The sequence below is a fragment of the Osmia bicornis genome, chromosome 7 (genome assembly GCF_907164935.1).
Source record: "Osmia bicornis bicornis chromosome 7, iOsmBic2.1, whole genome shotgun sequence".
NCBI lineage: Eukaryota > Metazoa > Arthropoda > Insecta > Hymenoptera > Megachilidae > Osmia > Osmia bicornis.
In genome coordinates, this window is record NC_060222.1 from 8,481,381 (window position 1) to 8,508,532 (window position 27,152).

At 40.9% G+C, this 27,152-nt stretch overlaps 4 protein-coding genes across 7 annotated transcripts; 2 read left to right on the forward strand and 2 right to left on the reverse strand.

Annotated features, from left to right (window-relative positions):
* Positions 1-1,503: 1,503 nt before the first annotated feature.
* On the forward strand, positions 1,504-12,165 carry LOC114881489 (odorant receptor Or2-like). The gene is made up of 6 exons (XM_029198296.2): positions 1,504-2,512; positions 2,722-2,974; positions 8,028-8,131; positions 8,471-8,785; positions 11,580-11,855; positions 11,940-12,165. Exons 1-6 carry the CDS (start codon positions 2,318-2,320, stop codon positions 12,006-12,008), a joined length of 1,212 nt encoding a protein of 403 aa, XP_029054129.2. The 5' UTR covers positions 1,504-2,317; the 3' UTR covers positions 12,009-12,165.
* LOC123987970 (uncharacterized protein K02A2.6-like) lies at positions 3,116-7,966 on the reverse strand. Its single transcript, XM_046286431.1, has 2 exons — positions 4,917-7,966; positions 3,116-4,880 (listed from the first exon to the last, which is right to left on the reverse strand). Exons 1-2 carry the CDS (start codon positions 7,712-7,714, stop codon positions 3,323-3,325), a joined length of 4,356 nt encoding a protein of 1,451 aa, XP_046142387.1. The 5' UTR covers positions 7,715-7,966; the 3' UTR covers positions 3,116-3,322.
* A 69-nt stretch (positions 12,166-12,234) lies between the features above and the next one.
* Positions 12,235-14,993, forward strand: LOC114881490 (odorant receptor 4-like). Of its 4 annotated transcripts, XM_046286433.1 has the most exons (7): positions 12,235-12,974; positions 13,159-13,411; positions 13,543-13,646; positions 14,009-14,323; positions 14,496-14,505; positions 14,596-14,771; positions 14,871-14,993. In XM_046286433.1, exons 1-7 carry the CDS (start codon positions 12,780-12,782, stop codon positions 14,937-14,939), a joined length of 1,122 nt encoding a protein of 373 aa, XP_046142389.1. In that variant the 5' UTR covers positions 12,235-12,779; the 3' UTR covers positions 14,940-14,993. The 4 variants fall into 4 exon arrangements, with proteins under 4 accessions (XP_046142389.1, XP_046142388.1, XP_029054132.1 ...); XM_046286432.1 differs by having other exon boundaries at positions 14,496-14,771; XM_029198299.2 differs by lacking the exon at positions 14,871-14,993 and having other exon boundaries at positions 14,437-14,505; positions 14,596-14,615.
* Positions 14,994-22,557: 7,564 nt separating this feature from the next.
* On the reverse strand, positions 22,558-24,444 carry LOC114881491 (odorant receptor Or2-like). Its single transcript, XM_029198302.2, has 6 exons — positions 24,207-24,444; positions 23,628-23,880; positions 23,462-23,565; positions 23,077-23,391; positions 22,700-22,975; positions 22,558-22,623 (listed from the first exon to the last, which is right to left on the reverse strand). Exons 1-6 carry the CDS (start codon positions 24,402-24,404, stop codon positions 22,558-22,560), a joined length of 1,212 nt encoding a protein of 403 aa, XP_029054135.2. The 5' UTR covers positions 24,405-24,444.
* Between the last annotated feature and the right edge of the window lie 2,708 nt (positions 24,445-27,152).

Consider the following 27,152-nt stretch of genomic DNA (forward strand, 5'->3'; position numbering starts at 1 on the left):
TGCCGTGCGAGTTAAGATAATCAGAATTCTGAATAAGGACTCATAGACGCGCACGTTAAATTTTCCTTCTACCTAAATTTCTATCTTTCTTTCTCGTTTTAAATCGTTTGCTCGCGTAATCAATCGTATTAGCTTCATGCCGCGTAATTAAATATTTATTTGCTCTTTTCCTGTTCGTAATCGCTTGTCTCTCGTCGACGTACTCGTCCGTTTAATTCATTTTCCGACGCGACAAGTGCAGTGATCGATATTTTACCGTTCTTTGGTGTTCCAGATTAACCAGCGAATACTATATAGAAATCTACAAGCAAATTTATTATCTTGTAATAACTAAACAGCGTTTCGGTAAGTCGATTCTGTACCATTTTTGAACACGACGACAATTTACTGGCAAAACGGGCGATCTGTCCAGCCCTTCTTGGGTTCCGAGAATTCCTCCGGTCAGATCGTTCCAACGTTTGAGGTATCGATAAAAACGTTCAATTATTATCGTGCTGCGATTTCGTTTTCTATAATTTCTGTCATTCTTTTATTAAATCAAAGGGACATCCTAGTCCTGCTCTTTCGAGGGTGCCGAGAGTATCTCTGGCTAGGGTGTATCCTCACGGCGGACATACGCCAAATTTCGAATTAATACAGAGGAAAACGGGATTGCAACAATCATCTCCCGCGATCGTTATAAAAATCGTAAACCTCCAAGTGTGATCTCAGCGCGCGCATATCATTATATTTTTATATTTTTATATATTATATTTTTGTTACTTTTACGAATCATCTTTACCCTTGTTAACAAATACGTATAAAACTGGTATCCTCAATAACGAGTTTCAAAATTAGAACATCTTCAATTTTTGGCTTTCCATGTTCTGTTAATTTCTTGATTATTATTCATAATTAAACCAGTTTCACTAGTTAAACAGTTTCAAATTTATTTCAAACACACCAAACACATTTCTTTTAGTTATACACGCCTACCATTACATACAGATTCAAGGAGGGACCCGTACGGGACCTAAAGCGCTGAACGAACCCAAACGAAAGATTTAAAAGGTTCAAACTCTAAATTCTAACATCTTAATAATTATCTTTCGTCTTTTAATTTGTCGAGAGCGTTAACCCGCTCGAGACTGGTGGCAGCGATACCAACCATCGCGCTCTGAATAGGGTAAAAGGATAGTGAATTGCCTTTCAATCTTTTAGTTGGAAAAGTAGATTCACTCATTTTTAATTATTTATCTATCCTTTTTACGTTGCGCCGTCGCACGCGCAACGTAACACAGTAAAGACTCGATAAGTGTTCGAAAGGATCGTGGTTTATCCCCACCACTGGGGGGGGGTTCCACATCGGAGCAAGCCCGGGAACAATATGGCACGGCGTGGCTTTCCTTTGAAGATCTGTGTCGCATTTGTATCGATGAGACAACATTAATGCAGCGATGAAATTTTTTTATTTTTCATTTTTTTTTAATAACAATTTCAGTAACATATTGGTGAGATTTTCCTGATTAAAATGAGACCAAACACGAGATTGTTATAATAATTTTAACTAATCTGAATAATCTTAAAATAATTTACTTTCTGTGAATGCTCACTTTATATGCTTTAACGGCGAATGAACAGTTAACGTTATATGTTAGATATTGAATACAAAGGACGGATAGCAACAATGATTTAAAAAACATAATGTATAAATAAAAAATGTTGTTGCATTAGTGTTGTTTTACGAATATGTAGGCATTTAATTTTTAATTCTTATGTCAGCCCGAATCCATCTTCTCCTTTTATCTACTGTCTCTTTCTACGTTCGTCGACGTCGGCAAAATACAAACGGTTAGCAGAATCGAATCTTCTGTTCGCTAAATGTTCCTCGTCGGTCCCAAATTCTGAACACATATCGAGTCTTTACTGTATATCTCCCGTTTGCTTATCTCCAACTTGAACCTCACACCTTATCGACGCTTCAACTACACCTCACCTCGTACTAAAAATTAATATAAATCCCCTTTTCCATTTCATACATCTCGCAAACTGAACATTACAAACGAACAACTTAATTGCACAATTACATTTAATAGTGGTCTACATTCGAAGCATAATTCATGGTTCGATCTGTCCATCATTGTTCCTATGAACGCAACCCCATGTTTTATGAATGAGGGTGCGCATGAGAAGGGAAAAACCTTTGTACTAGATTATGAACGTGCCTTGTTAATTACAGTGGTGTCATGTCACTCAATATCTTTGTGACGTCTTTGATGTTATCGCAACAGCTACATTGTACGTCAAAAGCAAATGAGTCAGTTCATCGACAACCACCATGGACACCAGATCGTACACGGATTTTTCCATCACTGTTGCGACATATGTAACAAAGTACACAGGGATATGGGTGCCACGAAATGCGGCAGAAAAACTGCAAAGGAAGATATCAATGATATATACGGCCTTCGTACTTCTGTATGGGATATACGTGAACGCAGTAGATATTTACCACTCATGGGGCGATGCAACTGTAAGTGACCTCGTCAGTGAGCTTGATTGAGTCGTTAGGAAGAATGTGTTAATTTGATACTGTACCAAATGATAACTTTTTATATAGGTATCTCAATGTTCTAGTCATAGTGATTAAAAACATACGTTGTTTCATAGTGATTAAAAACGACGTTGTTTCTTTATATTTAATGGAAATTTCTCTGATCAGTGAATGTATTGAGTTTCCAGCACTGTACGTTTGTGATACTCAACACGACGTGTATCAGTATGACAACAGTTAAGATGATCATCCTAAACTTTAATAGAGCTGGTTTCGTAGACGCCCTTTGCTATGCGCAACGACACTTTTGGCATAGAAATTATGATTACGAGGAACGACTTATCTTTTCCAAATCTGTGAAATACTGTATAGGGTATGTGATCTTCGGAGTCGCTTCTCTTCAAATTGCTTTATCCGGATACGTGATCACACCTCTTATCGGTAAGTTAATTAAACCAAACACGATCCTAATCCGAGAATTAAACTTTGCCATTTTTACCGGTGCGTTTTCCATTTCTTAATAAGTGTTTATTGTGACTGCAGCTATAAAAAAAGTGTTATGCCCAGGATGGGGTGGTTGGGTAATTAGAGACACACACCTTTTCTCACACAAAACGTACATAGATATATATTGTGCATAACGATACAAGAGTAATACGCGAGAACATGCTGCCTGCGTACCGGTGCCGATCAGGCGAGAGACTGCGCGCGCCTCCGCGCATGGTGGAGGCCCAACCGCGTACGCAACGTCTCAAGGGCCCGTACCCAACATCTCCCTTCTTCAAGAAGTCACCATCCGGAGTACGATTTCGCCCCTGGGTCCAGGACCATTCTGCGTGGTTGTACTCGCGGCCGTTCAGACCGTCTCGGGGTCGGTTGATCTCCCTCAGAGTGCTCAACGTGGCCCTCTGTATGATGGTCCTGTAGGGGACGTCTGGTGCGACCGCGGGCCCCTTGGGGTGGTCGCCGAGCTGGTTGTGCCAATTGGTCCTGCGCAAGTGTCGCCTCCGTAGCCGGCGTGCGTGGCTCCGGATTCGAGGCAGAGGAAGGCTCCAGAATCAGGTCTTCAGCGATTTCTGGGCCCACCCCCGCGTTACTCTGCGGTGTGGAACCACCTCTCCAGACGTGGTTGACATGCCTGACCACCTCCTTACCGCTGTCTAGGAGTATGGCGTAGCGAACTTTGGAAAGTTTCTTGATGACGCTTCCCTTTTCTCGCGCGTTTTTGGCAACCAACACCACCACTCGGTCCCCGATCGCGAGGTGACGAGGCCGAGGACTACGGCAGGTTGTGGACATGTCAGCTGAAGCCGTTGGAGCGTCAGTCAGGTCCTTTGGTGCCCCGGGCGGGACCGTCTCCTCCCCCTGTGGTTTTGGCAACAGCTTTGTGAATGGCGAGTTTATCTGTCTGCCGAAGAATAGCTCTGCCGGCGACCTTCCGTTTGGAGCGACCGCGCAAGGCGTGTACCTGTAACTGTGTAAGAATTCAAATAAACGTTTTCTCCAATTATTGGGCTCCCTGGCAATCGCTCTCTTGATGGTATCAACCATCCGCTCCGCTTGGCCGTTTGATTGCGGGTGGTTAACCGGTGAGAATAGATGTGTTATGTGCATTTCTGCACATAGAGTTGCGAATTGTGCAGAAGTAAACTGCGTTCCGTGGTCGCTTACGAGAATTTCGGGTGGACCGTACCTACAAAAAACCTCTCTGCACATCTCAACTGTCTTGTTTGCTGAGATGGTTTGCGTGATTCCCACATCCGGGAATTTTGAATAGGCATCGACGAATACTAGGATGTACTGGCCGTCGATAGGACCAGCGTAGTCGATGTGCATCCTCTCCAGTGGCTTTCTTGCAGTAGGCCAGGGGCTGATAGGTGCTTTCGCCGGCATCCTCTGGGTGAGTGCGCATGAGTCACACCGTTTGACGAGGTGCTCCAAATCCTGCGCGATTCGCGGCCAGTAGACATACTCTCTTGCCAGCTGTTTCATTCTCCTAATCCCAGGGTGGCCTCTATGCAAGGCTTGTAGAGTGTCAGGTACCATTTTCCGAGGAATGACCACTCTGTCTCCAAGCATCAGAGTTCCATCGACGATGCTTAGGCTGTCGCGACGGTTCTTGAAGTGTTGCAGGTACTCCGATGTATCTGCGGGCTCACTCCAGCCGTTCCTCAGAGCGTTCAAGACCCTAAGCAAGTCTTCGTCCGAATTGGTTGTGGACTTGAGCTTCTCCCTCAAGTTTTTCCCAAACGAGTCAATGGCATTGTTCCTTAATTGCTCCACTTCCTCTTCCACCGCCCGTACGCAAGAAACCTGCAGTTCCTCGCTGTTATCATGCCGGAATTTTTCCACCAGGCGAGATAACGCGTCCGCCTGTCCAAAATCCTGAGTTCGGATATGCTCGATCCTGAAGTCGTAGCCCAGTAGTCTCAGGGCCCAACGCTTCAAGCGGGCGGCTGTTGTGGGCTTTAGACCTTTGGTGTTTTCCGTCTGCAGCAACGCGGTCAGAGGCTTGTGATCCGTTTGCAGTATAAATCTTCGGCCCCAAACGAATTTGTGGAACCGTTCGACGGCTGTTACGAGTGCCAAAGCCTCCTTCTCGAGCTGGGAATAATTCCTCTGAGCCTCCGTAAGGCTCTGTGACATATGGTAGACTGCTCTCTCCTGGCCGTGTTCATCGCGCTGTAGTAAAACTCCTCCGATTCCGGTCGAGCAAGCGTCGGCGGCAACAACCAAGGTTTTCGTTGGGTCATAGTGTTCCAACAGGAGAGGGCTCAGCATAATCTTTTTAATTTTTTCGACGGCGAGGCTGTGTTGGCGTGTCCATTCCCATTTGCGGTTCTTCCTTGTCAGTTCTTCGAGTGGGTGTTTCACTGTATGAAGATGAGGAATAAACTTTCCGTAGTGGTTTACTAGGCCCAGCAGGCTTTGCACCTCCGTGACGTTGGTGGGGTCCGGCAGGTTTGCTATTGCGCTGGTTGCCGATGGATCCGCAGAAATGCCTCTAGAGTTTATTATGAGACCCAGGAATTTGATTTCCCGAAGACCAAATTTGCATTTTTCAATGCTGAGCTTCCATCCCCTTTCCTCAAGGCGACGAAGCGTGTTTTGCAGCCGTAAGTCGTGTTCCTGCCGGGTTCTACCCGTTACGATAACATCGTCTATGTACGGGTATACGCCTTCTAAACCCATTAGAGTAGATTCTATGGCCTGCTGGAACGTTGCGGGGGCTGTCTTGATGCCGAAGGGTAGCCTTTTAAATCTGAAGAGCCCTCTTGGAGTTACGATAGTTGTAATCTCTCGGTGATCTTCGTCGATTGTTAGTTGAAAAAAGGCGTCGCTCAAATCCATCACGCTGAAAAAACAACAACCATTAAGCTTGGCCATTATGTTTTCGATGTTTGGCATCGGATGGCAATTATTAAACAAAGCCTGATTAACGCCTGTCGAGTAATCTGCACACAAGCGCAGTCCGCCGTTGTGTTTTTTTACAATCACAATTGGGGTTGTCCAGTTCGAGCGTTCGACGCGTTCTATTATGTCCAATGACTCCAGACGTTGTAGTTCCTTGTCCAGCGGAGCCTCCATGGCATACGGTATTGGTCGACATGCGTTTTGAACCGGTCGGGCGTCCTCAACCAGTGTGAATTTAACCATAAAGTCACGACACGTTCCTAAACCTGGTGAGAAAAGATTGTGAAAGTCTTTGATAAATTTGTCGTGACTCATTGACGTAATTTTCCGATCTTCGCCGGAAGTCGTGACGCCTGCGGGACGTGGGACTTTATACACGGCTTTAGTAGTGTCCGCGCGATCAACGTCCGCGGCGCCTCGCGCGTCGTCTGAAAACGCGATTAGAGGAAGGGACCACAAATCGAAACAGTCGATCGCGTCCAGTCCAAATAAGTTTATTTCTTTTCGCCCCGCGACGTTGACGTCGAGTTTACATTCGCGATCGAGCACGCGCGCGATGCATCGAAATTTACCGATAATGTCCAAAGTGTCACCACCGGCGTGCTCGACTGTTTTACCCGACGAGAGTTTTGGGGATCCAAGGCGGACCCATTCGCGTTTGCCTATTATCGTGACATCGGAACCTGAATCGATCTGTAGGCGCACTGATTTACCGAGCATCGAGATCGTGACAAATTTCCGACGACGTTTACCGACAGAGGTGAGCGATCGGGTCGTTAGGCTATTGTTTTTATAGGACCCTTTCTGCTGCGTCGGTAATGCGCGACACACTTTCGCGATATGTCCCTTTTTCGAACACGTGTGACACACTGCCTCGCGGAATGGACACTTCGAGCGATAATGTGCACCACCACAGCCTCTGCATTTTAGGTCCAGCTGGGCCTGAGGCTGTTGTTTGCCTGATGCCTGTGGTTGTTTGATTCCTGGTGGGCTACCCGCCTTCTTCTTCTGTTTGGGGTAAACAGCGTTCACCGTTGCGACCGTGGTCGTTTTCGTTGGATCTTCTAGTACCTTTAAGCTCGTTGCTACATTCATGTGGGCTTCGAGTTCTGCAGCGATGTCTTTCAGGGTTGCATCTCGATTTTTCTCGATGACTCGTAGTGCGATTCGTTTGAGATCAACGTTCTCATTGGAGTAGCACAATGACTGCAGCAACAGTAACACTCGCAGGTTATCGTCCGTGAGGTTAGCACGTTCGAAATCCGCCGCGTGGCGATTAATACGATCAATGTGCTCGGATATTGACGTAGATTTTTCGTAGCGGTGGTTTAGGATTTCGATTCTGCGACGCGTAATTGGCACTTTGTCCTCGAACAATTCTTTTAAATTTTTAATAACGTCCTCTTGCTTCATCGTGGTCGGATCTGCGGGTGCGACATGATCAACCAACCGATCGAATTCAATTTGACCGAGTTTGTCTAAGATCAGACGGGTTTGCATTTCCGGTGGCAACACGCTCGCTTCGGTAACGACCGTATAAGAGTGTCGCTGTAGCCATTTTACGAACGGTTTCGTCTCGTCGCCCACGCCGAAGACGTACTTTTCCACCCGGGCGAATAGTTGATTGTAGAGATCGGAATGGGAGATACTCCTGCCGTTCGCCGGACCAGCAGTTGGTTCTCCGGCGCGTTCATTTCGAAGTTGATGCTGGAGAAGCGCATTGATGGTCGCTGTAAGAGTCTTTATGGCTTCTGTAGCCTCAGCCATCTTGGCAGTCGAGTTCTTTGTTTACCGTGCACACAAGAAAAAATCCGTTCACCGCAGCGCCAGTTGTTATGCCCAGGATGGGGTGGTTGGGTAATTAGAGACACACACCTTTTCTCACACAAAACGTACATAGATATATATTGTGCATAACGATACAAGAGTAATACGCGAGAACATGCTGCCTGCGTACCGGTGCCGATCAGGCGAGAGACTGCGCGCGCCTCCGCGCATGGTGGAGGCCCAACCGCGTACGCAACGTCTCAAGGGCCCGTACCCAACAAAAAGTATAAGTCATTCCTGGTTCATATTTCAGAAAACGTTGGGCGAAATAAATCGAACAGGGTACTTCCAGTCAATATGTGGGTCGACTTGCCCTTATATGATACACCGTATTTCGAACTAATGTTTACCTTCCAGGTAATGTTAACTTTCCTTTTAAAACAAATACGTATGGTTATAGTTATCGTAGAAATATAGCGTGATCGTTAATCTAATTGATTTGTCTATTAACACATATTTCGTTTACCATCGATGACAAGCATGAAAAATTCAACCAGATCTGAAAAAGTTATCAAAAGTGTACTTTTGTAGCAGAGAAAAACTACTTCTATTAACTGTAAATGGATCCCTACGGGAAGAATTCCCACATACGCAGATTCTTTTTGTTCATTTGACAACGAGTAGGCTTCCTTATTCAATGATCACCCAATGTTTCTGCGGCTACGATACCATTGATTTAATATAGTATTCGTTCAGGTGATTAGCGTATACGTAATTGGCGCCGCGTACATTTGTCCCGAAATCTTTTTATGCCTGTTTAATCTGCACGTGATGGGTCAGTTTCGTATACTACAATACAGAATGTTAAATTTCTGGAACGTCGAAAGCAAAGAGATGAACGCAGTCATGTACACCGATCATTGTTATGCAGCTCTCAAAAAGTGTATACAACATCATCAGTTGCTTATTGAGTTCTGCGCGAAGCTCGAACAAGTATACACCATGTCGATCTTTACGCACATGGCAGTTTTAAGTCTGTTGCTGTGTTTCGATTCCTACGAAATAGTCGTGGTAGGTATTTATATATTTATATACATATACAGGGTGTTCCGTAACGTATTTACACCCTCTGAGATGGTGGTAGGTGGGGTGATTCTGAACAACTTTTTCCTTTGCGAAAAAGAGGTTTGATGCTTCCTTTTTGAATTATTAAGCAAAAACAGTGACCAATCCGAGCGCGTATAGCGCGCGGGCTCAGGGACGGCAGCGTCGGTTACGAAAGCGGGGCTTGACGTAGGTCGCGAACGAACGGCTCGGCGCCCCATTGGCATAGCACAATAAAAAAATTGAAGTGGTTGAACATTTTTAGTTGTTGTTTAAAATAAATTCGGAATCTAATCTCTTGTCGCCTGTCATTATGTAAAAAAGGAAATTCTAAACATTCTAAACAACAAATAAAAATGTTTGAAATGGAATAATTAATAAAAATTTAAAAATAATTTAAATGAAACTTACCTATTCGTTCCTAAATTAACCTGCTATGCTAAAAGCAGATAATTCTCACTGGGTCACTGTGTCGATCCTAAACTTTCGAAAAATAGCTGATCTCCAGACATGATCATTGACCCCACTCAACCACACGGTCACTATCCATAGAGGTGTGCGAGTACTCGAATTTCGAGTCGAACAATGATCGAAGCCGAGTCGATCGCTTGAATTTGCCGAGCTACTAGAAATCGACGAACTGTTTGATATAAAAGCGAGCTACTCGAAAAAATAGAACTACTCGAATATTCGAGCCCTCGTGAAATAGTCAATTGTTTTTTTTTTTTGGTTCTACATACTCTTCTTTCTCTTTATCTTCTATGGATGGTGATTCTACCAATAATAATAGATGAATATTCGTGTAACTCGAACAGTTCGAATTTGTACGAGTAACTCGAAAGTTATACATCTACTCGAATATATTTGAGTAATTCGAACATTTTCGAACTGAAAATTCATCTTCAAGTAAATCGAAATTTCACAAGGGCTCGAATATTCGAGTAGTTCGATTTTTTCGAGTAGCTCGCTTTTATATCAAACAGTTCGTCGATTTCGAGTAGCTCGGCAAATTCAAGCGATCGACTCGGCTCGAACAATCGAAGCGAGTTCAGCTCGGCTTGTAAATTACGAGTACTCGCACACCTCTAACTACAGTATTGCCTCGTAATAAGCAAGTGGTCTCGACTTCGAAATAAGCAAGTCGCTATCCCCTCTTCTTTGTTTGAAGTCGCCCGCAAAGTGAGAGGTACGAGAAATGAGTGAGAGGTCCATGAAAGCGCGAAGCCGATGTTTAGGGTAATAAATTTCACGCTCGACTGAGCAGTGACATCGGTTAGTAGAAGAAGGATGGAATATATGTATATAATGCTTTCTATCCTTGTTCAAAAAATAACATCGCTGCTCGGCCGATCACTATATGATTTGCCGCTACCTCGGATCTCTCACTCGTTTCTCGCGTTCTCTATCGTCCCGTTTCGAAAACAAAGTCAAGCCGAATAGCTACCTCCCTCGAAATAAGCAACGGTTCGGTCCCGAGCCACTTGCTTATTTCGAGGCAATACTGTATCACCTTTCACAGAATTTTCGTTCATGTAAATAAACATTTTTATTCATTGTCACGTTGCACAGATGATAAACATGTAATATTCCGCACTACTTCGTAACGTTTTCACGATGTTATTGGTCTTCCTTTCCAACTTCAAATGGGCCTGCCAGCTTGAATGTGTGTGGTCAATAATTCAATAAACCATATGTGCTTCAGCACGCTTCATGAAATTTCAGGTTCCTAGGGGTTTAAACAAATATGTAGTTAATACGTTGACTGTTACAGTGAGAACTACCGTTTGTGGTAAGATACACTGTAACGTAAGTTGTTGTGAACATGCAATTGGGTGGAACGAAATGTGGGGTCAGAGCTTTTTGTCACTAATGATCTTCGATAATGATCGAAACAAGTCTTGCGTGAAAATCAAAATCAAAACCGGTCGTACCACCCGTGCTACATGTTCTAATTTATTACTTTATTGTCCCTAGTGCAATATTACGTCGAATGATTGCAATTATTTAGAATAAAATCGTTGTAACCAAGCTTTTTTTTAATACATAGAAATGATAATTAAAGTTGTTTTGTTTTAAAGTAGTGAGCTTTACAGGGAAATGGTGTGGTATTAAATAAAATAGTGAAGATCTACGGACGTTGTTTATGGATTGCTTTTAAGCTTAATAGAAATTTCTTATTGTAATTGGTAGTCATATACAGGGTGTCCCAGAACTGGGGTAGGAGCCGAAGAAGGATGATTGCTGAGATCATTCTAAATAACTTTTTCCTTTGCCAAAATGTTGTATAAGGCTTCGTTTTCGAGTTATTAACGAAAAACAGTGGCCAATCAGAGCGCGCCCTTAGCGCGGGCCGAACCACGTGCGTGTTGGGTATGCTCTGCGTTCAAACCGTGGTCGTGATCAAGTGCATCGGTACCACGTTGGTGTAATAGGATTCCTTGCTGATGAGCAATCAATAATTCGATACTATTATTTCTTTCTTTTTTTAATTCATTATTCGATACAACTTTTGCCCAATCCTATTATACCGACGTAGTGCCGATGCACTTGATCACGACCGCGCGGAGCATACCCAACACTCTCGGCCCGCACTAACGGTGCGCTCTGATTGGCCAGTGTTTTTCGTTAATAACTCGAAAACGAAGCCTTTACTAATGTTTTGGTAAAGGAAAAAGTTGTTCAGAATGACCTCACCAATCATCCCTCTTCGGCTCCTACCCCAGTTCTGGGACACCCTGTATACTGTTGAATGTGTACACAGGCAAATACGAGTGCTTCTATGCGTATCATTTTCTTGTTTCACGGAGTTGGAAGCCTGGGTCAGCTGTTAATGCTTACATACACTAGTCATTTTATGATGGAGGAAAGCACGAATGTTATTACCGCGATGTATTTAGGATCTTGGAGCACATTGCCAATGAATGAAGTTGGCAAATCATTTCGATCGGCTATGAAATTCGTGATGATTAGATCATTAAAACCGTGCTATCTGACTGCTGCCGGATTTTTCCCTCTGACTTTGGGAACTTTTACCTCGGTAACTTATTTTTGTATAAATCCCTCTATTTAGCTTTACAGGCAAACTAATCGAAATAATAAAATTGCAATTTTTTGTTTACAGCTTTTAAGTTCTACCTTCTCTTACTTTACTCTGATGAGGCAATCGTTCATGAGATCCGATGAAGAGTAGTATAAGAAATAACTTAATATGCATTAAATGCGATGTAAGAAACATAAAAATCTGTCGAAAGATAATATGTGAATAATTTTCAACGTGTCAAAAATGTCGTGATTAATGTACATTTTGCATTTCTGTATAGAGCAAAATATAGTATGCTCGATATGAATAGCATGAAATACTTTTTTACCTGCTGCGATATCAAAGAATAATGGTCATGCCTCCTCGTGTAGAAGCCTTGATCTCCCTACTACTTGTAATTAAAAAACAACTTCCATACATTGAAACCTTTCCAGCAAGTATGTATCCTGTTATTCTCTTCTCCATTTTCAACTTCACACATTGTCGTCGCATCCGTCACGTCATCTTGCACTAAAATATTATATAAACACCACTTTGTGTTCCATATAATTCGCGAATTAGACGTTACAATTGAACATCCTTATTGCACGATTACCTATGGACCTGGACACTTTGTTACTTTGCAACGTATTGATTAAAAACGGATCATCTATCTTCGGGAGTGTGACAGGGATAGCTACCTTAATCCGCCCTTGCATAATTCATGGTTTGATCTGCCCATGTCGTTCCTATGACCGCAACCCCATGTTTTATGAGTGAAGGTGCGAATGAAAAGGGGAAGAATCTTTGTACTAGATTATGAACGTGCCTTGATAATTACAGTGGCGTCATGTCACTGAATATCTTCGAAACGTTTTTGACGTTTTTGCAATAGCTACGCTGTACATCAAAATCCAAGATGTTAGTTTACCGACAATCGTCATGGACACCAGATCGTACACGGATTTCTCTATCGTTTCAGCGAAGTTTATAACAAAGTACACAGGAATATGGCTACCACAAAATGTGACTGAAGAACGGCAAAGGAAGATATCAGCGACGTATACCGCCGGTGCACTTTTGTATGGGATATACCTGCATGTGGTAGATATTTACAACTCGTGGGGCGATGCAACTGTAAGTGATCACGTCAGTGTGCTTGGTTGAATCATTAGGAAAAATGATTTAATTTGATACTATATCAAGTGATAACATTTTAAATAAGTATCTGAAAGTTCTATTGATTAAAAACCTATGAAGTTGTTGCTTCTTTATTATTTGATTAAAAATTATATGATCATCAGGTGTATTGTGTTTTCAGCGTTGCATGTATCTGACAATGAACATGATGTGTATCGGTATGTCAACAATTAAGATGCTCATCCTAAACTTTAATAGAGCTAAGTTGACAGACGCTTTTTTCTACGCGGAACGGCACTTCTGGCATTGCAAGTATACTCCCGAGGAACGACTGATTTTTGCTGTATCTGTAAAATATTGCACACGGTATGCGATCTTCGCAATCGCTTTTCTACATCTCAGTTTGTCCGGATATGTGGTCACACCTATTGTTGGTAAGTGAATTAAATCAAATATGACCCTAATGGGAGAAGAATACCTTCCTATACTTCCTGATGCGTTTTCCATTTCATAATAAATATTTGTTGTGGCTGCAACTATAAAAAAAATATGATTCATATTTCAGAAAACCTTGGACGAAATAAATCGGACAGAGTACTTCCATTCAAGATGTGGGTCGACTGGCCCTTATCTGAGACACCGTATTTCGAACTAATGTTTACTTTTCAGGTAATGTTAATTTTTCTTTTAAAACAAATACGTATGATTATAGTTATCGTAGAAATATAGCGTGATCGTTAATGTAATTCATATGTAAATTAACACATCCTTCGTTTCCGTTTACCACGTCAAACAGAAGGGGTTATGAGTGACCGACGTTAAAAGTTGAAACTGATTGGAAATAGTTTCTAAAGGTGTGTTCTACCAAATGACGAATAAATTGTTGTTTTTTTTTGTAGTGGTAATAGGGCTCGTTGAAAAGAATTCCCAACGATGCGGATTCTTTTGACCTACCTGTGTAGGTTTAATCACTTAATGATCACTCTATGTTTCTGTGGCTACTATACCATTGATTTATAGTATTCGTTCAGGTGATCTCCGCATACGTAATTGGCATCTCGTACATTTCCCCTGAAATGTTTTTATGCGTCTTTAATCTGCACGTAATGGGTCAATTTCGCATACTACAATACAGAATATTGAATTTCTGGAATGTCGAAAGCAAAGAGATGAACGCAATCATGTACACCGATCATTGTTATGCAGCTCTCAAGAAGTGCGTACAACATCATCAATTAATTATTGAATTCTGCATGAAGCTCGAACAAATATATACCATGACGATTTTTGTGCACGTGGCAATTTTAAGTCTGTTAATGGGATTGGATTGCTACGAAATAATTGTGGTTCGTATCAAGCTTTAAAGGGCTTTCCATTAAGGATGTCCGTATTTAAAAAAGATTAGGGTAATGTAAAAATGGCGGAAATCTACGAACGTCCTTTATGCTTTACCTTTAAGCTTTACAGAAATTCGTTATTGTTGACGCTATAGAAATATACCTTCGGATGTATGTACAGGCAGACACAAGTAGGTCCATGCTTCTCACTTTCGTATTCCACGTAATTGGCAGCCTGATTCACCTTTGTTTCCTTACGTACACTTGCCATTTTATGATAGAAGAAAGCACCAACATTACTACAACGGTATATTCCGGATTGTGGTGCACTTTGCCAATGAACAAAGTTGGCAGATCAATACGATCAGATATGAAATTTATTATGATAAGATCGTTGAAACCGTGCTGTCTGACGGCTGGTGGATTTTTTCCTGTGTCTTTGGAGACTTTTACTGCGGTAGGCAACTTATTTTCATTCCTCCATATAGCTTTGCAAATAGAACGGCTTCTGGAACGCCGTGATTAAATTACCAAAATTCCAACTTTTTGTTCACAGCTTTTAAGTTCTACATTTTCCTACTTTACCTTGATGAGGGAGTCGATGATGAGAACCGAGGGCGAATAGTATATAACAGATTAATATGTATTGACAGCGACTCTAGAAATATATAAAAGTGTAGGAAGATAACTTGATAATATTTTTTAATTTTCCGAAAGTTGTTATGCACAATATATGTTCTCCATTTTTATGTACAGTAAAATATATATATATAATGTGCACGTTACAAGGAGTACGCAAAGTTTTCTTTTTCTACCCAGGCATAAAAAAATAAGTCACGTTCCAGCTTCCTTTATGCCAATTTATGCTTGGACTTTGCCGTCACCTTAATTACTATCACCAATAATAGGTATTGTTTTCGATTCTTGCCTAATTAACTGTTCGATCTTCCCCGTATCGTTCCTAGGTGCAGTGAATGTATTTACTACTATTATCATGGAATTGTAATCTGCAATTTACATAGCAATTAATGTTACGAGTATTGCTTAACACAAGTCGTTGTTTATATGTCATGTAGCAAATATTGGAAGAAATAAATCAGACAGAGTAGTTCCAGTAGTGATAGCAGGTACAATAAATTTCATTTTCGTTAAAAAAAAGTATATAAACTTTACTATCACCTTCGTTGTGCCAGGTACGAATGATTCGGTAATTATTCATCCAGAACGTTGGTAAAAATACCGCTATGTATATGCCCACTGAAGCTTATATACATTATAAAAAATGTTCACTTACAAATGACATAGTAAATATGTCTTTAAATGTTTATTCATTGTACTCACTTGTCACTCTTACATGTCCGTTGCGTTCCCGTTAGAAAATTAAGGGGAGAGCTTTGTGTAAAAAAAATTTGTTGACGATTCCTTTTTTTTTTGCTTAAATTGTTAAGAAATTATCCGAATAATACAAGACAAAGTATCAAAGCGATATAAGATGTCCTTTTATGTTATTTTGAATGAAAAGTGAAACAGTCTTAGGCAAGCATCTGACAGACACTCGGCCTTTTATATGTCCTTTATTTTATGGTTGTACCTAGCTATAGAAATAAATGTTTGATAAATAAAGGGGGAAGTTAAAGTATGTTTTTGAGGGTATAACAGTTTTATTTTGTAACAAATGACAGTATAGCAGTATAACAGCGTTACTCGAGTGAAGAGGTGCACCGTATTTCTTTAAACGCGTTTGCCTTGAAACAAAAAAAAATATGCGCGAGATTCGCGCGTTAGAAGTGAAACTTCTTATTTAGCATTTGTTGACGATTTTATTGATTCTCCCTCTCTTTCTTCTCAAATGTTGGGTAGTGTCGGAGAAGGAGAACCGTTTCAATTCTCGTGTTGATCAGGCCAACCCACGCTACCGTGTCCAAAGAAAATGCCAGGTATGTATATGTACACTCAGTCCCATCGAAGTTGTCGCAGTGAAGTTAGCGCGCTAACGCCGCCGCGGCGTGAATGCGTTAGCGCGCCAACTTCACTGCGACAACTTCGATGGGACTGAGTGTACACACAGTTCGCGCTGCGCATGCGTGTAGAGTCGGTTGAAGTCAGAGAAGGAGAACCGTTTCAATTCTCGTCTGATCCAGGCGAATTTGCTCTACCGCGCCTAAAGAGTTCCACTTCAAAAATTGATAATTATTTAGATTACGGACGGCAACTCCGATTTCGATGATTTTTAAATCTGTTGTAGAAATCAACATTTCGAACAACTTTTTCCTATACATATAGGAAGCCTTAGCCTTAGTTTTCGAGATATTTTCGAAAAATTGTCGACACTAATACATTGAATTCTGCCTGTTCGTGTGTGTCCGTGTTACATCTTACGCGTTAGTGTGCGATCGTCGCTTTTCTACTGTTTTTCCAGGCAGCAGCACGGCAGTGATGAATTAAGAAACCAGGAGAATCAGTTCGAATTCCGATTTTACGGTTTCAGTTCTGATTTTTAATGCATTAACGTTTTTTTAATACATAAAAATACATTTTTAATACATTAACTTGGGAAGTAGTTAAAAAAAGGAGTTGAACTGCTTCCTTTATTTATATTTTTTTTAATATTTAAGTTTTATATATATACATATTGTATTGTCCGCTCACGACAAGTTGGCGAGGCAGATTGTTTACTTTCTCACTTTGTTCCACCTCTCCTGCTCCCGTGCGCTATGTCGTTATTGGCTGCGGCCAGTGACAAAGGACGATGACGAGCATATCTGGACAAAGTGAAATAGAATGATAACTTTGCAGCATTGACGTAGCCTCCCAATTGCCGATCTCTAGCGACAATAGATAGAAAGCAAGAAATTGTATCTTTTTATAGCTGACACTTTAATTGGGTGGTTACGCCAATGCTGTGAAATCATTCTATTTCACTCTGTCCCAATATGTTCGTCGTCAACCTTTGTCACCGGCCTCAGCCAATAAGGAACATGCGTGTGGTAGCTAGAGAGGTGGAATAGAGTGGGAGCATGACCTTGACTCGCCAACTTGTCGTGAACGGACAATATAGTGCACCGATGACAAGATGTCCCCTGAGAAGGGCAGATTTGCAGCCTTCTCATGGGACATCTTGTCATCGGTGCACAGTACGTGATACAGGGCGATCCTCTCGCTACGCTTCTCAAAGGAAGTGCCGCCCCAATAAAATGTATATAGAAGTCGACATCCTATTTCTGTCATCGCTTACTTGAAGACGGCTGTGTGCGTGAAAATGCGTGTAATGAGCAGAAGAGTCCCATTTAAACGCTACGGAAAACAGAATATTTTCTTAACACATTTCCACGCACACAACCGTTTTCGCCGCAGGGACCTCGACGGTCATGTAAGCGATGACAGAAATAGGATGTAGACTACCACATTCTATTGTGGCGGCACTTCCTTTGGGTAGCGTAGCGAGAGGATCACCCTGTACAAAAGTGATTTCGTCAATTAGATATTACTATTATTCTATTTATTACAATACGTAAATGCGAAGACATACGAGGAAAATTGGTTAGAATAGAATGTAAGGATATAAAGAAATTTCAATTTTTTACGGTTTGTTAGTTTTATTTTTTATTCGTTACAACTATTATCAGTTTATTCTGTGAATAGTCATTAAAATGAAAGACAGAAAGGTACAGTTTTATTTTTTAGTTAATTTGTACTACATATTTCATCGGGTTTCCGGCAACTGTTGCAGCTGGTCCACGCTTATAGGATGCTGAATATTTTACCTTTCTGTAATATATTTAGGAAACAAATAAAAATATAGTTTAGTAATTGTTATAATACAGTATCAACTATTAACCTTATTAAAAACTTATCTTATTTTGCGTAATTATTCTGCATTTTCGCTTCCTTGCTTTGTAATGACGAATGACTAATTTTTTTTCCAATGAAACTTTTACTAGTGTATTTGTGAGATTTTTCGATTAAAACAAGATCAAACATGGTATAATTTGAATTATAATTTTTATTTACTTATTTATATCTAAATAAGTAAAAATAATGCAAATTATATGGTGTTTGGTCTTATTTTATTTAGAAGAACCTTACAATTACATTGGTAAAAGTTTCATTTAGCAAAAATGAAAAATAAAAAAGTTATTGTTGAATTAATTTTGTCTCACTCAAATGTTTTTTCTCGGGCCCTTTAATTCTCGGACCTCTTTCTCTTTCGCTATTTGTCTTTTTCTACGTTCACCAGCATTCAAGAACTCGGTCGAGCTGTGTCGTCAATGTTTCCCTTTCGTTCTTCAGACGTATCGTCGCGATATCTGTGGCGAGATGAGCGTTTGAATGTGTTTGTAAAAATACTTGTGGCACTGCCTTCCTAGATCGTGTTGCGCGCACGCTAGCTGAAAATTAAACCTTTCAAGTTCGTACCAGACCACGCAAGTGGCTCTACCAGGCCCAACGAAAAAACTGCTGTAATACCAACGTCCCAAATCGGAGAGGTCACGTGCCGTGTCTACCCCCGTGATACAAAACTAAAGATATCGTGACGTCATGTTCCCGCGGAAGTCGCCGTATTTTTCAATTGTTTCAAAATTTAAAGAGACTGAAGATATATGGCGTACAGTGGGTGGCAGTGGTGACAGAATTTCCAGGTTCGTGAATTCCGTTATTATAATCATTACTATTATTAATATTACTACTATTATTATTACTGTTGCTATTATTATTATGTCGACTATTATTATTTAAAAAGATATTTTTTAAAATTTTTTCTACGTTTTTAGGTTTTTCAATAACTTCTGCTGATGAGATGCAGCAACAGGAGGAGAAGATAGAAATTAAGTAAGTACAGAATTTCTTAAAATTGTTACTGGAAGCATTAACTGTTTACATTGCTGTTTTAGTAATATATTGAATTTTAATTATTAAAATGTATCTTAAAAGAAAGAGGAAGAAAATATGCAGCATAAGAGGGTGTATTAACGAAAACAGCAGGATGTTCTTCTTCCCCCAAGAGAGAAAGGATAAGAAGAGGATGGCACAGTGGGTGGCAGTATGTGACAACCCAATGTCGGTGCTTCCACCTGAAAACTGAAATTTCGGCTGATCTGTAGCAGCTACTTTAAAGACAAATACTTCATAAGGAAAAGATTAACAACATCAGCAGTTCCAACACTGAACTTATTTGGTAATAACTCTTATATACTTTTTATAGCATATGTAAATAATTGTTAATGAAAATATTTATTGCAGAGGCTGTAATAAATATTGCATGTCAGAGGCTGCCTCTATTAAAATAGAGCAACAAGACACCTGGATGCAAATGAAAAGAAGAAGAAGATTGTAAGTATTCAGTTTACATATACAATGGTACAAATACAGGGAGATTCTCTCGGCGCGCAACACAATAGCCGCCCCGCACAATGGAACCCTGCTTGGTCCAAGTCTTGGGTCCGGCGACTTGACCTCCTGGGCTTTTTGCCCGCAAACACAGCAGGGTTCCATTGTGCGGGGCGGCTATTGTGTTGCGCGCCGACAGAATCTCCCTGTATTACAAAACATATCATTTCAATTACGTATGTAATTCTTTTCTCTACAATTTGTAGTGACAACGGTCGGTGATAGTGCTGCAGGGAATGCAGCCGTATCATCCGCGGCAGTTCCCCCCGTAACAGCCACGGCAGGTCCCACCGTAACAGCCGCGGCAGCTCCCACCGTAACATTCACGGCAGGTCTCACCGTTAAAGCTGATCCAGACACGGCAAGTAATTTAATCGAGTGGGGAGTAGCTACTTACTACTAAACCGTTTAGTGCATAGAAAAGTGTCCGGACTAGTACAGTTGAGCTTTGAAAATCAAGAGTTCAAGATATATCCCTTGACTAAAGAAATGCGTCCGGATAAGTCTGTCCCGAAGGCTAGTTAGTGGTGGGGGAAGCCTACTCGACCAGCAAAATCCAATGAAACGGATCGACTCGACTAAACCGTTTTACTAAACTACTCGACTAAACTCTAGTGTCCATACACTAAACTACTCGCCACTCGACTAAACTACTAGCCGTGTCTGAACCAGCCTTTACGACAAGCCGAGGACGCTGGAGATGTATTCTACTGTCCCCATCTCCAGGGAGGGTTGGGTTAGTGTTAATCAGAAAAAAAAGGCAGACAAACACCTAAATAATTAAATTAAATAAATAGATTAATTAAACTAATTAAACTAAACTGATTCTAGCCGGATGTCTGTCGAGTTGACTGATTAATTAGGCGCCCCGTCTTGATTCCATTGCGGGCCCGCGATATCGCGTGGTGCTTCATAGTAGCGTCCGCTCGTGCATTCTGGCTGCCTCTTTCTCGCATCTTCTGTCCATAAATAGAATGAAATAGAATAAAATAGTATAGAATGAGATAAAACAGATAGATAGCAGACAATAAACAATAAACAGCTAAATTAAATAAATAGATTAATTAAACTAGTTGAACTAATTCCAAGCTAGCTAGCTAGGTGTCTTCCGTGCCGGATGTCGATCGGATTGGCTGATTGAGGCGCTCCGTCCTGGTTCCATCGCGGGCACGCGATATCGCGTGGTGCTTGATAGTAGCGTCTGCTCGTGCATTCTGGCTATCTCTTTCCCGCATCTTCTGTCTCTGTCCCACTCCCTCCAGTCCTGCCGGTGCCTGCCTGCCTGTCTGTTGCTGCCCTGTGCCTCCGTGACAGCGGCCGGCTCGGGGGTCGCATCTCCTCTTTTGTTCTTCTTTCTTCTTTCTTCACTTTTCCTCTCTCTCATCGTCTTCATCTTCCTTCCAGGTTCTAGCCCTTCGTTCCCTGGCCATCTTGCTCTCGTCCTTTTTCCCGTTCTAGATCACTGAGTTTGTAGCTGAGGCCGCCATTTTGAACCTGAGGAAGGCGTCCCTTTCGCTGCCGCGGAACCGACACCTGCCCGATTCACAAATTGCAACCCTATCTCTGCCCTACTTGCATTAAACGCAAGTCTAATTAATCTGCTCTATTTCTTGGGCCCCGGCACCGCCCATTATGTAATAATAAACTATCCGATGCCGTAGATATGGACGCACAACACACAGAGGCACTGCACAACAAGCCGATCGCTATCACCGATTAATTACGTGAAACAACCCGATGCCTGCATTTAATCTGTTCGCGTGACAGCTATTAACCGTGAAATCGCAACAATTCCGACAAAAAACGCATGCAAAACACGTAAAAAACGAATACATTTGCGGAGCGCACACGCAGCACGTCCGATCACTTCGAAGGCCCGCTCGAATCAACAAGAATGTCCTGCCGTCCCAAAAATCCTCCGTTGTGAGAACGTCTTCGACAGTATGCCTTTTTGTTCATGACATCCCCAAGTTGGAGGACTTTCCCTTAAGAAGGGGAACGCGCTGACAGAACACAGATGGCCTGCCTCAACCGTTTGTCTATTTCGAATTTTCTAACATAACTCACCCAGTCTTCGCATTTCCATCCTACTCATTTTGGAAAACATTAATTGGAGTGACGTGACACGGCTGTGTGGCCATGTCTGTTGAATGGTACGAGTCTCTAATTCTCGTACCTTTAGACAAGCTGTTCGACCTATTAATTATAAATCCATCGAAAACTGTACGGTTGTCACGGTTGTCTAATATAAGCTTCTTTTTTATGAACACTAGCTGATCGGTGTTTCACATCGCATTATAGTGTCAGTTCTATAAGCATATGTATAATAATAAAAATGTTTTCTACCGAAAACAGAACAAGATAATGTAGTGTTGAGATGGTGACGGTCGCATTAGTGATTGCACAGTGACACAGACACATTTAATACGTCAAAGTTACTTAAGCTATCACACCTTGTACATACATACGGTTTCATTCCTTTCATTTACAGACTGGTTACAATCATTTGGAAAACTCAGCAGGATGTTTTCCGACTAATGAGGAAAGGATTCGCTAGTATGAAGAAAGCAAACAAAAAGTGGACACTTAACACAGCTTTCTGTACGTAAGTTTTGAGTGAATAATTTTAATAATGTATAAATTTTAATGAAAATCTGACAAAGCTTTCGATGTAAACCTTCATTTAGTTTAGTTTCTGAATGATATGATGATGGAACAGAAAAATACTTAAAAAATCTTCGAAATTGTATGAAAATTGCGTTTTACTGTACACAGACATGCAAATTATGTTTTAAGTAGAAAGTTGTACACAACATTTTTATGTTAAATACATAAGAGATCCATTTTATACATTATTAGCCTTCGTTTCTCATGAACGATTCCCTCAACAGAGTAAAGTAAGAAAACGTGGAACTTGCAAGCTGCAAACATAAACATTAGTCTTGCAGCCTACATAATTGAAACAAGTGTTAAGTGGGAACAAAAAATCTTACATACCCCAGTAAAGGTCTCTAAGGAGACAGGAAAAAATCCACCAGCAGTCAGACGACAAGGTTTCAATGACCTAGTCATAATCATTTTCACATCCGATCTGAGCGATCTGCCGATTTTATCCATTGGCAAAGTATTCCAGGATCCGAAATATATCGTTGTAATAATATTTGTGCTTTCTTCCATCAAACCGTGGCAAGTGTACGTGAATATCATTAAGTGGATAAAGCTACCCAATACGTGGAACACGAAAAGTAAACGTCTTGAAGTACTTGCGTCTGACTAAAAATACATAATATAATGCAAGGTTATTACTTTGAAACGATTTGTATCAAGTGTAAAACGTTAATAATCCTTGAAGAAGTACGTTTGAGTATACATACCAAAATTATTTCATAGCAATCGAAACCCATTAACAGACTGAAAATGACCATATGAAATAAAACTGTGTACGAGAACACGTGTTCGAGCTTCTCGCAGAATTCAATAAGCGATTGATGCTGTTGAATACATTTCTTCAAAGCTACGGAACATTGAGCACTGTATCTGACTGTGTCTGTGTCTTTAACATCGGAGTTCCAGAAATGCAACATTTTATATTGCACGATGCGAAACTGACAGATCACGTGTATATTCAGAACGCACAAGAAGACGTCGGGGCAAATATACGCAACGAACAGTACGAACACAACAATCGCCTGAATGAAGAATAATTTCTTAAATCATAAGCTGACGTGAAAATTGATAGGTTAAAAAAACGTACAGTACCTGCCACGTGAATAATATTTCGTAATAGGGTGTTTCCCTTAAAGGCCAGCTGGACCGTACTTCGAATATAAGTAGCCTCTCTGATTTATTAAGTCCAACGTTTGCTGCAATACATTCGTCAAAAGACTGTAAAATGTTACGTTTTATTTTACATCGATTTACTCACAAAGGATGGGTGTGACCACGTAACTGAATAACACGAATACTGGAATGATAAATACAAAGTAGATAAGAAATTTGCAGAGCCCTTGACACTGAGCGAAATATAACTGCTCCTGAGCATCGTAGTTGTAATGCCAGAAATGCTTTTCCGCATAGGCAACCACGTCTGCCAGTTCAAATCTCCGAATTCGTAACACGGTCACTTTGGATAATGCTAAAGTAACACACAGTATGTTGCAGAAACAGTACACGCAATACTGAAATCAGAGTTTCCATTAATTAGAAAAAACTATATGTAATGAGGCATATAAAAACTGCTATCATTAACCCTTGAACAACAGAGTCTGGTTCAATCGAGACCCAAAGTCACAAAAAATGTACGGCAATAATATGAAATACAAAATTCGATTAAAATTGAGACTCTCCCCATGGTCCGCGTCCGAGGGTTAAATGATATGACTGATTAATTTCAAATGAAAGCTTCCAAATTGGCACCTTTCATTATTAGTACAATTTTCATGTTAATTTAAGTGTACCTTCTCTAATCTTTGACTAATTATTCGATTACACAAAATTCACTTACGCTGATATCATTACCCCAAAAGTAATGAATATTCATAGTGTTCACAGATAGGCTGTACGTAGCTACAATAGCGACGTTAAGCAACGAGATTTTTCTTCGGAATTCTTCAGCACTGTTCATAGCGATCCAAGCACCGGCAATTCTTAAAAAGATCTTGGATGATATGATAGAAAGATCTGTGTACACTTCTTTACCCATAGTACTCGGTGAACAACTGAATTCCAAACTTCCACGAGTATCAAAGCGACACAAGGAAATGCATTGACGTGACACCAGGACAATTGATAAGAACCCACCATTATACATTTTGAAAGACATGTCCTTTTCCGTTTGCACCTTGAAACGTACGTATAATAAGGGGTTGCCATGCTGGCATGGAACAGGGTGTACAGACATCAATGAATTATGTACGAGTCGAAAATTTCGTACTTGTCTTATCTTTACAATGTACACCTTTCTTTTAGCAGCGGATCAATTGCTGCTTTACGTTACATAGAGGTTTATACTTTCAAGGGGGTTGAATAACCAAGACTTTGGTACGTGACTTCCATTTCACAAATAAGAAGATACAGTGTAAGGTGTTCATGTGAATATTTCGAATGAGACAAAGTAACCAACGTGACAGCAAATTGTGATTATTAAATACAATAAGGGATGAAAATTAGGATAAAGACATTGACTGCGATGCACATAAACAAAGGAGAAACACTCAGTGGTTATTTTCTACATGTAAGTTCTAAGCAAACACAATTTCTTAAGTTATTACATACCGTTTCCATGCGATTCTCTTGCAACGCAACACAAAAGCCGTCCCGCACAATGGAACCCTGCTCTTTTTGCGGATAAAGAGACCCAGGGGCCATATCGCCGGACTCAAAACTGCTTTGTGTGTGTTTATGGCTGAGATGAAGACAAGAAACGGAACAGCAGGGGCGGCACGGCTTTTGTGTTGCGTTGCGAAAGAATCACCCTGTATAATTTACAATAAAAAGGGAGAAAAATAAGGTAGTTTTTCATCATACTTTTTGTAATATGCTAACTGCATTTTATTTTATACAGACATGCAAACCATGTTACAAAAGGTTCTGTACAGCAATAATTGAGAACATTATACTGTCATAGTCTTGTGTTCGTGTCTCATTAATTTTAATGCCCTGTGAGGGCTATTCCCTTTCGTTTCTTAAGAACGATTCCCTTGTTACGTCCGAATTATTTTCAATAATTCGACCGTAGCTAAGAGCTATTTCCATTTTCTTTCTGATAGTTTTGAATAGTTTGACCGTTAACATACCGAATTTGTGTACCTCGCCAGTGCGAAGCACTTGGAAATAATCCCAGACGAGGCACACAAAGGAGGCTATATTTAGCTCTTTCAAATAATACAAAGTCAACCTTTCCTTGAGATGATTGCCTACTCGAAACTGCGTAGTTCGAAAATTTAGAAAGTCGAAACCGTTAAGGGAGAGGTATCGTAAACATCCTCCGCCGCGCGGTTAAGCAGTGCGACGCACTTGGAAATTTCCCAGCTTGACCGTGCCGTACAAAGAAAACTATCGCTCTCCCCTGCTAGCGAGATACCTCTCCTACCTGCGAAGCATGCGTCAGCCGACCTTTCCACAAGGAATGAATGCAATTAAGTTCGAAATAATTGGTATGAAACGGAATGAAACTGTTTGAATGACTATGGAATGCGAGGGTTTGCGTGGCAACCACTGAGGTTTGAAATTGTCGACCAACGTTCAAGAACGTTCCAAGCGAAGGTCGACTAAGGCAATAAACATCGACAATGGACTAAACGTTAAACGTAGAGCGTTTAGAAAATTCGAAACCATTAAAAATCAATGCACGCGGAACTAATAACGATTAAATGCAGTAACGTATTTGCATATATCCGCGATTTGATAATAATTATAAATATCGATTGCCTTTTTCGTAAACCGTCAAAGTACAAATAATAACGGAATGATTTTACATTATTTATCATTAGCCATTCAATAGTAAGTTAAACATCTATTAAAAAGGGGGCTAGATGCTTTTCGTTACCGAAATACTATTTGCAAATATCATTATAAAAGCCTCTTCAATAATAAATTCAGACAAAGGGCGTAATAGAATATTCCAGAAGTATAGAAACTGCGGCGCATTAAATTCACTAGGCGTTAGAGGGGTAAAAGAAAGAGATAGCTTACGGAAAGACAGAGTCGGAAGAAAGGTCAAGAAGGGATGAGAACTCGGGAAACGCGCTTATACAAAACCAATACGCGCGGGCCTTGCCCTTCGACACGTACCCTGATTTGCCAAATGATGTCCCCACTTTGGGCCCATGATCGCGGGTCGAACCCTGAGATACGATCGCTTGACTGAGGCAAATGACTCTTCGTCGAAAAATCGTGAGGTACGTGACGGGGAGCCCGTGTTCGCGTTAAGCAGTAGTTTACGCGTGAAAATCGTTGTAATTAGCTGACCGGTAAAGTCCTTACAAAAGGCAGAGTGCCGGGAGATTGCGGTTCACGTTTCCGCGTAAAAGACTTTTACGAATACGTAAAATTTCACACTTTTCAATATTCTATCTTTTCTCTTTCGTTTTTAAAATCGCCGTTAATTAATATTTTTCTTTTTCCGCGTCGCGTCGTTTTGAAATTAGTTTTCGTATCGTCTCGTAACCGTAACACCATCGAAAGGCCGGTCGCGAACGCGTAGTGCGTGTGACAAGTTTCTCATCTTTTCTTCGCCTTCCAGATTTCCAGACAACACCAGCGACTACTGAGCAAATTTACTAATATTTTATATTATCTAACATCGAGCTTGGTAAGTTTATCTATTTCATATTGTCCAATACGACGAATCTGGATTTAGTGAGGCAAAACGGGCGATCTTGAAACCGCGTGTTCTGGAAGCTTTCCCCCGAGATCGTTCTGTTCAACGTTTATCGAAGGTATCGAAGAA

Bases quoted from the DNA above. Each gene is read 5' to 3' on its own strand.
- LOC123987970 (XM_046286431.1), bottom strand. From the start codon at position 7,714: ATGGCTGAGGCTACAGAAGCCATAAAGACTCTTACAGCGACCATCAAT. The intron at 4,881-4,916 runs TTTTGGACAGGC...TCGCCTGGTGGA, and splicing joins GAGCATATCCGAACTCAGGA to AAAATTCCGGCATGATAACA.
- LOC114881490 (XM_046286432.1), top strand. From the start codon at position 12,780: ATGGACACCAGATCGTACACGGATTTCTCTATCGTTTCAGCGAAGTTT. The intron at 13,412-13,542 runs GTAAGTGAATTA...TTCATATTTCAG, and splicing joins TGTGGTCACACCTATTGTTG to AAAACCTTGGACGAAATAAA. The intron at 14,324-14,495 runs GTTCGTATCAAG...ATGTATGTACAG, and splicing joins ATTGCTACGAAATAATTGTG to GCAGACACAAGTAGGTCCAT.
- LOC114881491 (XM_029198302.2), bottom strand. From the start codon at position 24,404: ATGGGTAAAGAAGTGTACACAGATCTTTCTATCATATCATCCAAGATC. The intron at 23,881-24,206 runs GTAAGTGAATTT...CTCTGATTTCAG, and splicing joins TTTGGGGTAATGATATCAGC to TATTGCGTGTACTGTTTCTG. The intron at 22,976-23,076 runs GTATGTATACTC...ATGTATTTTTAG, and splicing joins ATTGCTATGAAATAATTTTG to TCAGACGCAAGTACTTCAAG.
- LOC114881489 (XM_029198296.2), top strand. From the start codon at position 2,318: ATGGACACCAGATCGTACACGGATTTTTCCATCACTGTTGCGACATAT. The intron at 8,786-11,579 runs GTAGGTATTTAT...ATGTGTACACAG, and splicing joins ATTCCTACGAAATAGTCGTG to GCAAATACGAGTGCTTCTAT. The intron at 11,856-11,939 runs GTAACTTATTTT...TTTTGTTTACAG, and splicing joins CTTTGGGAACTTTTACCTCG to CTTTTAAGTTCTACCTTCTC.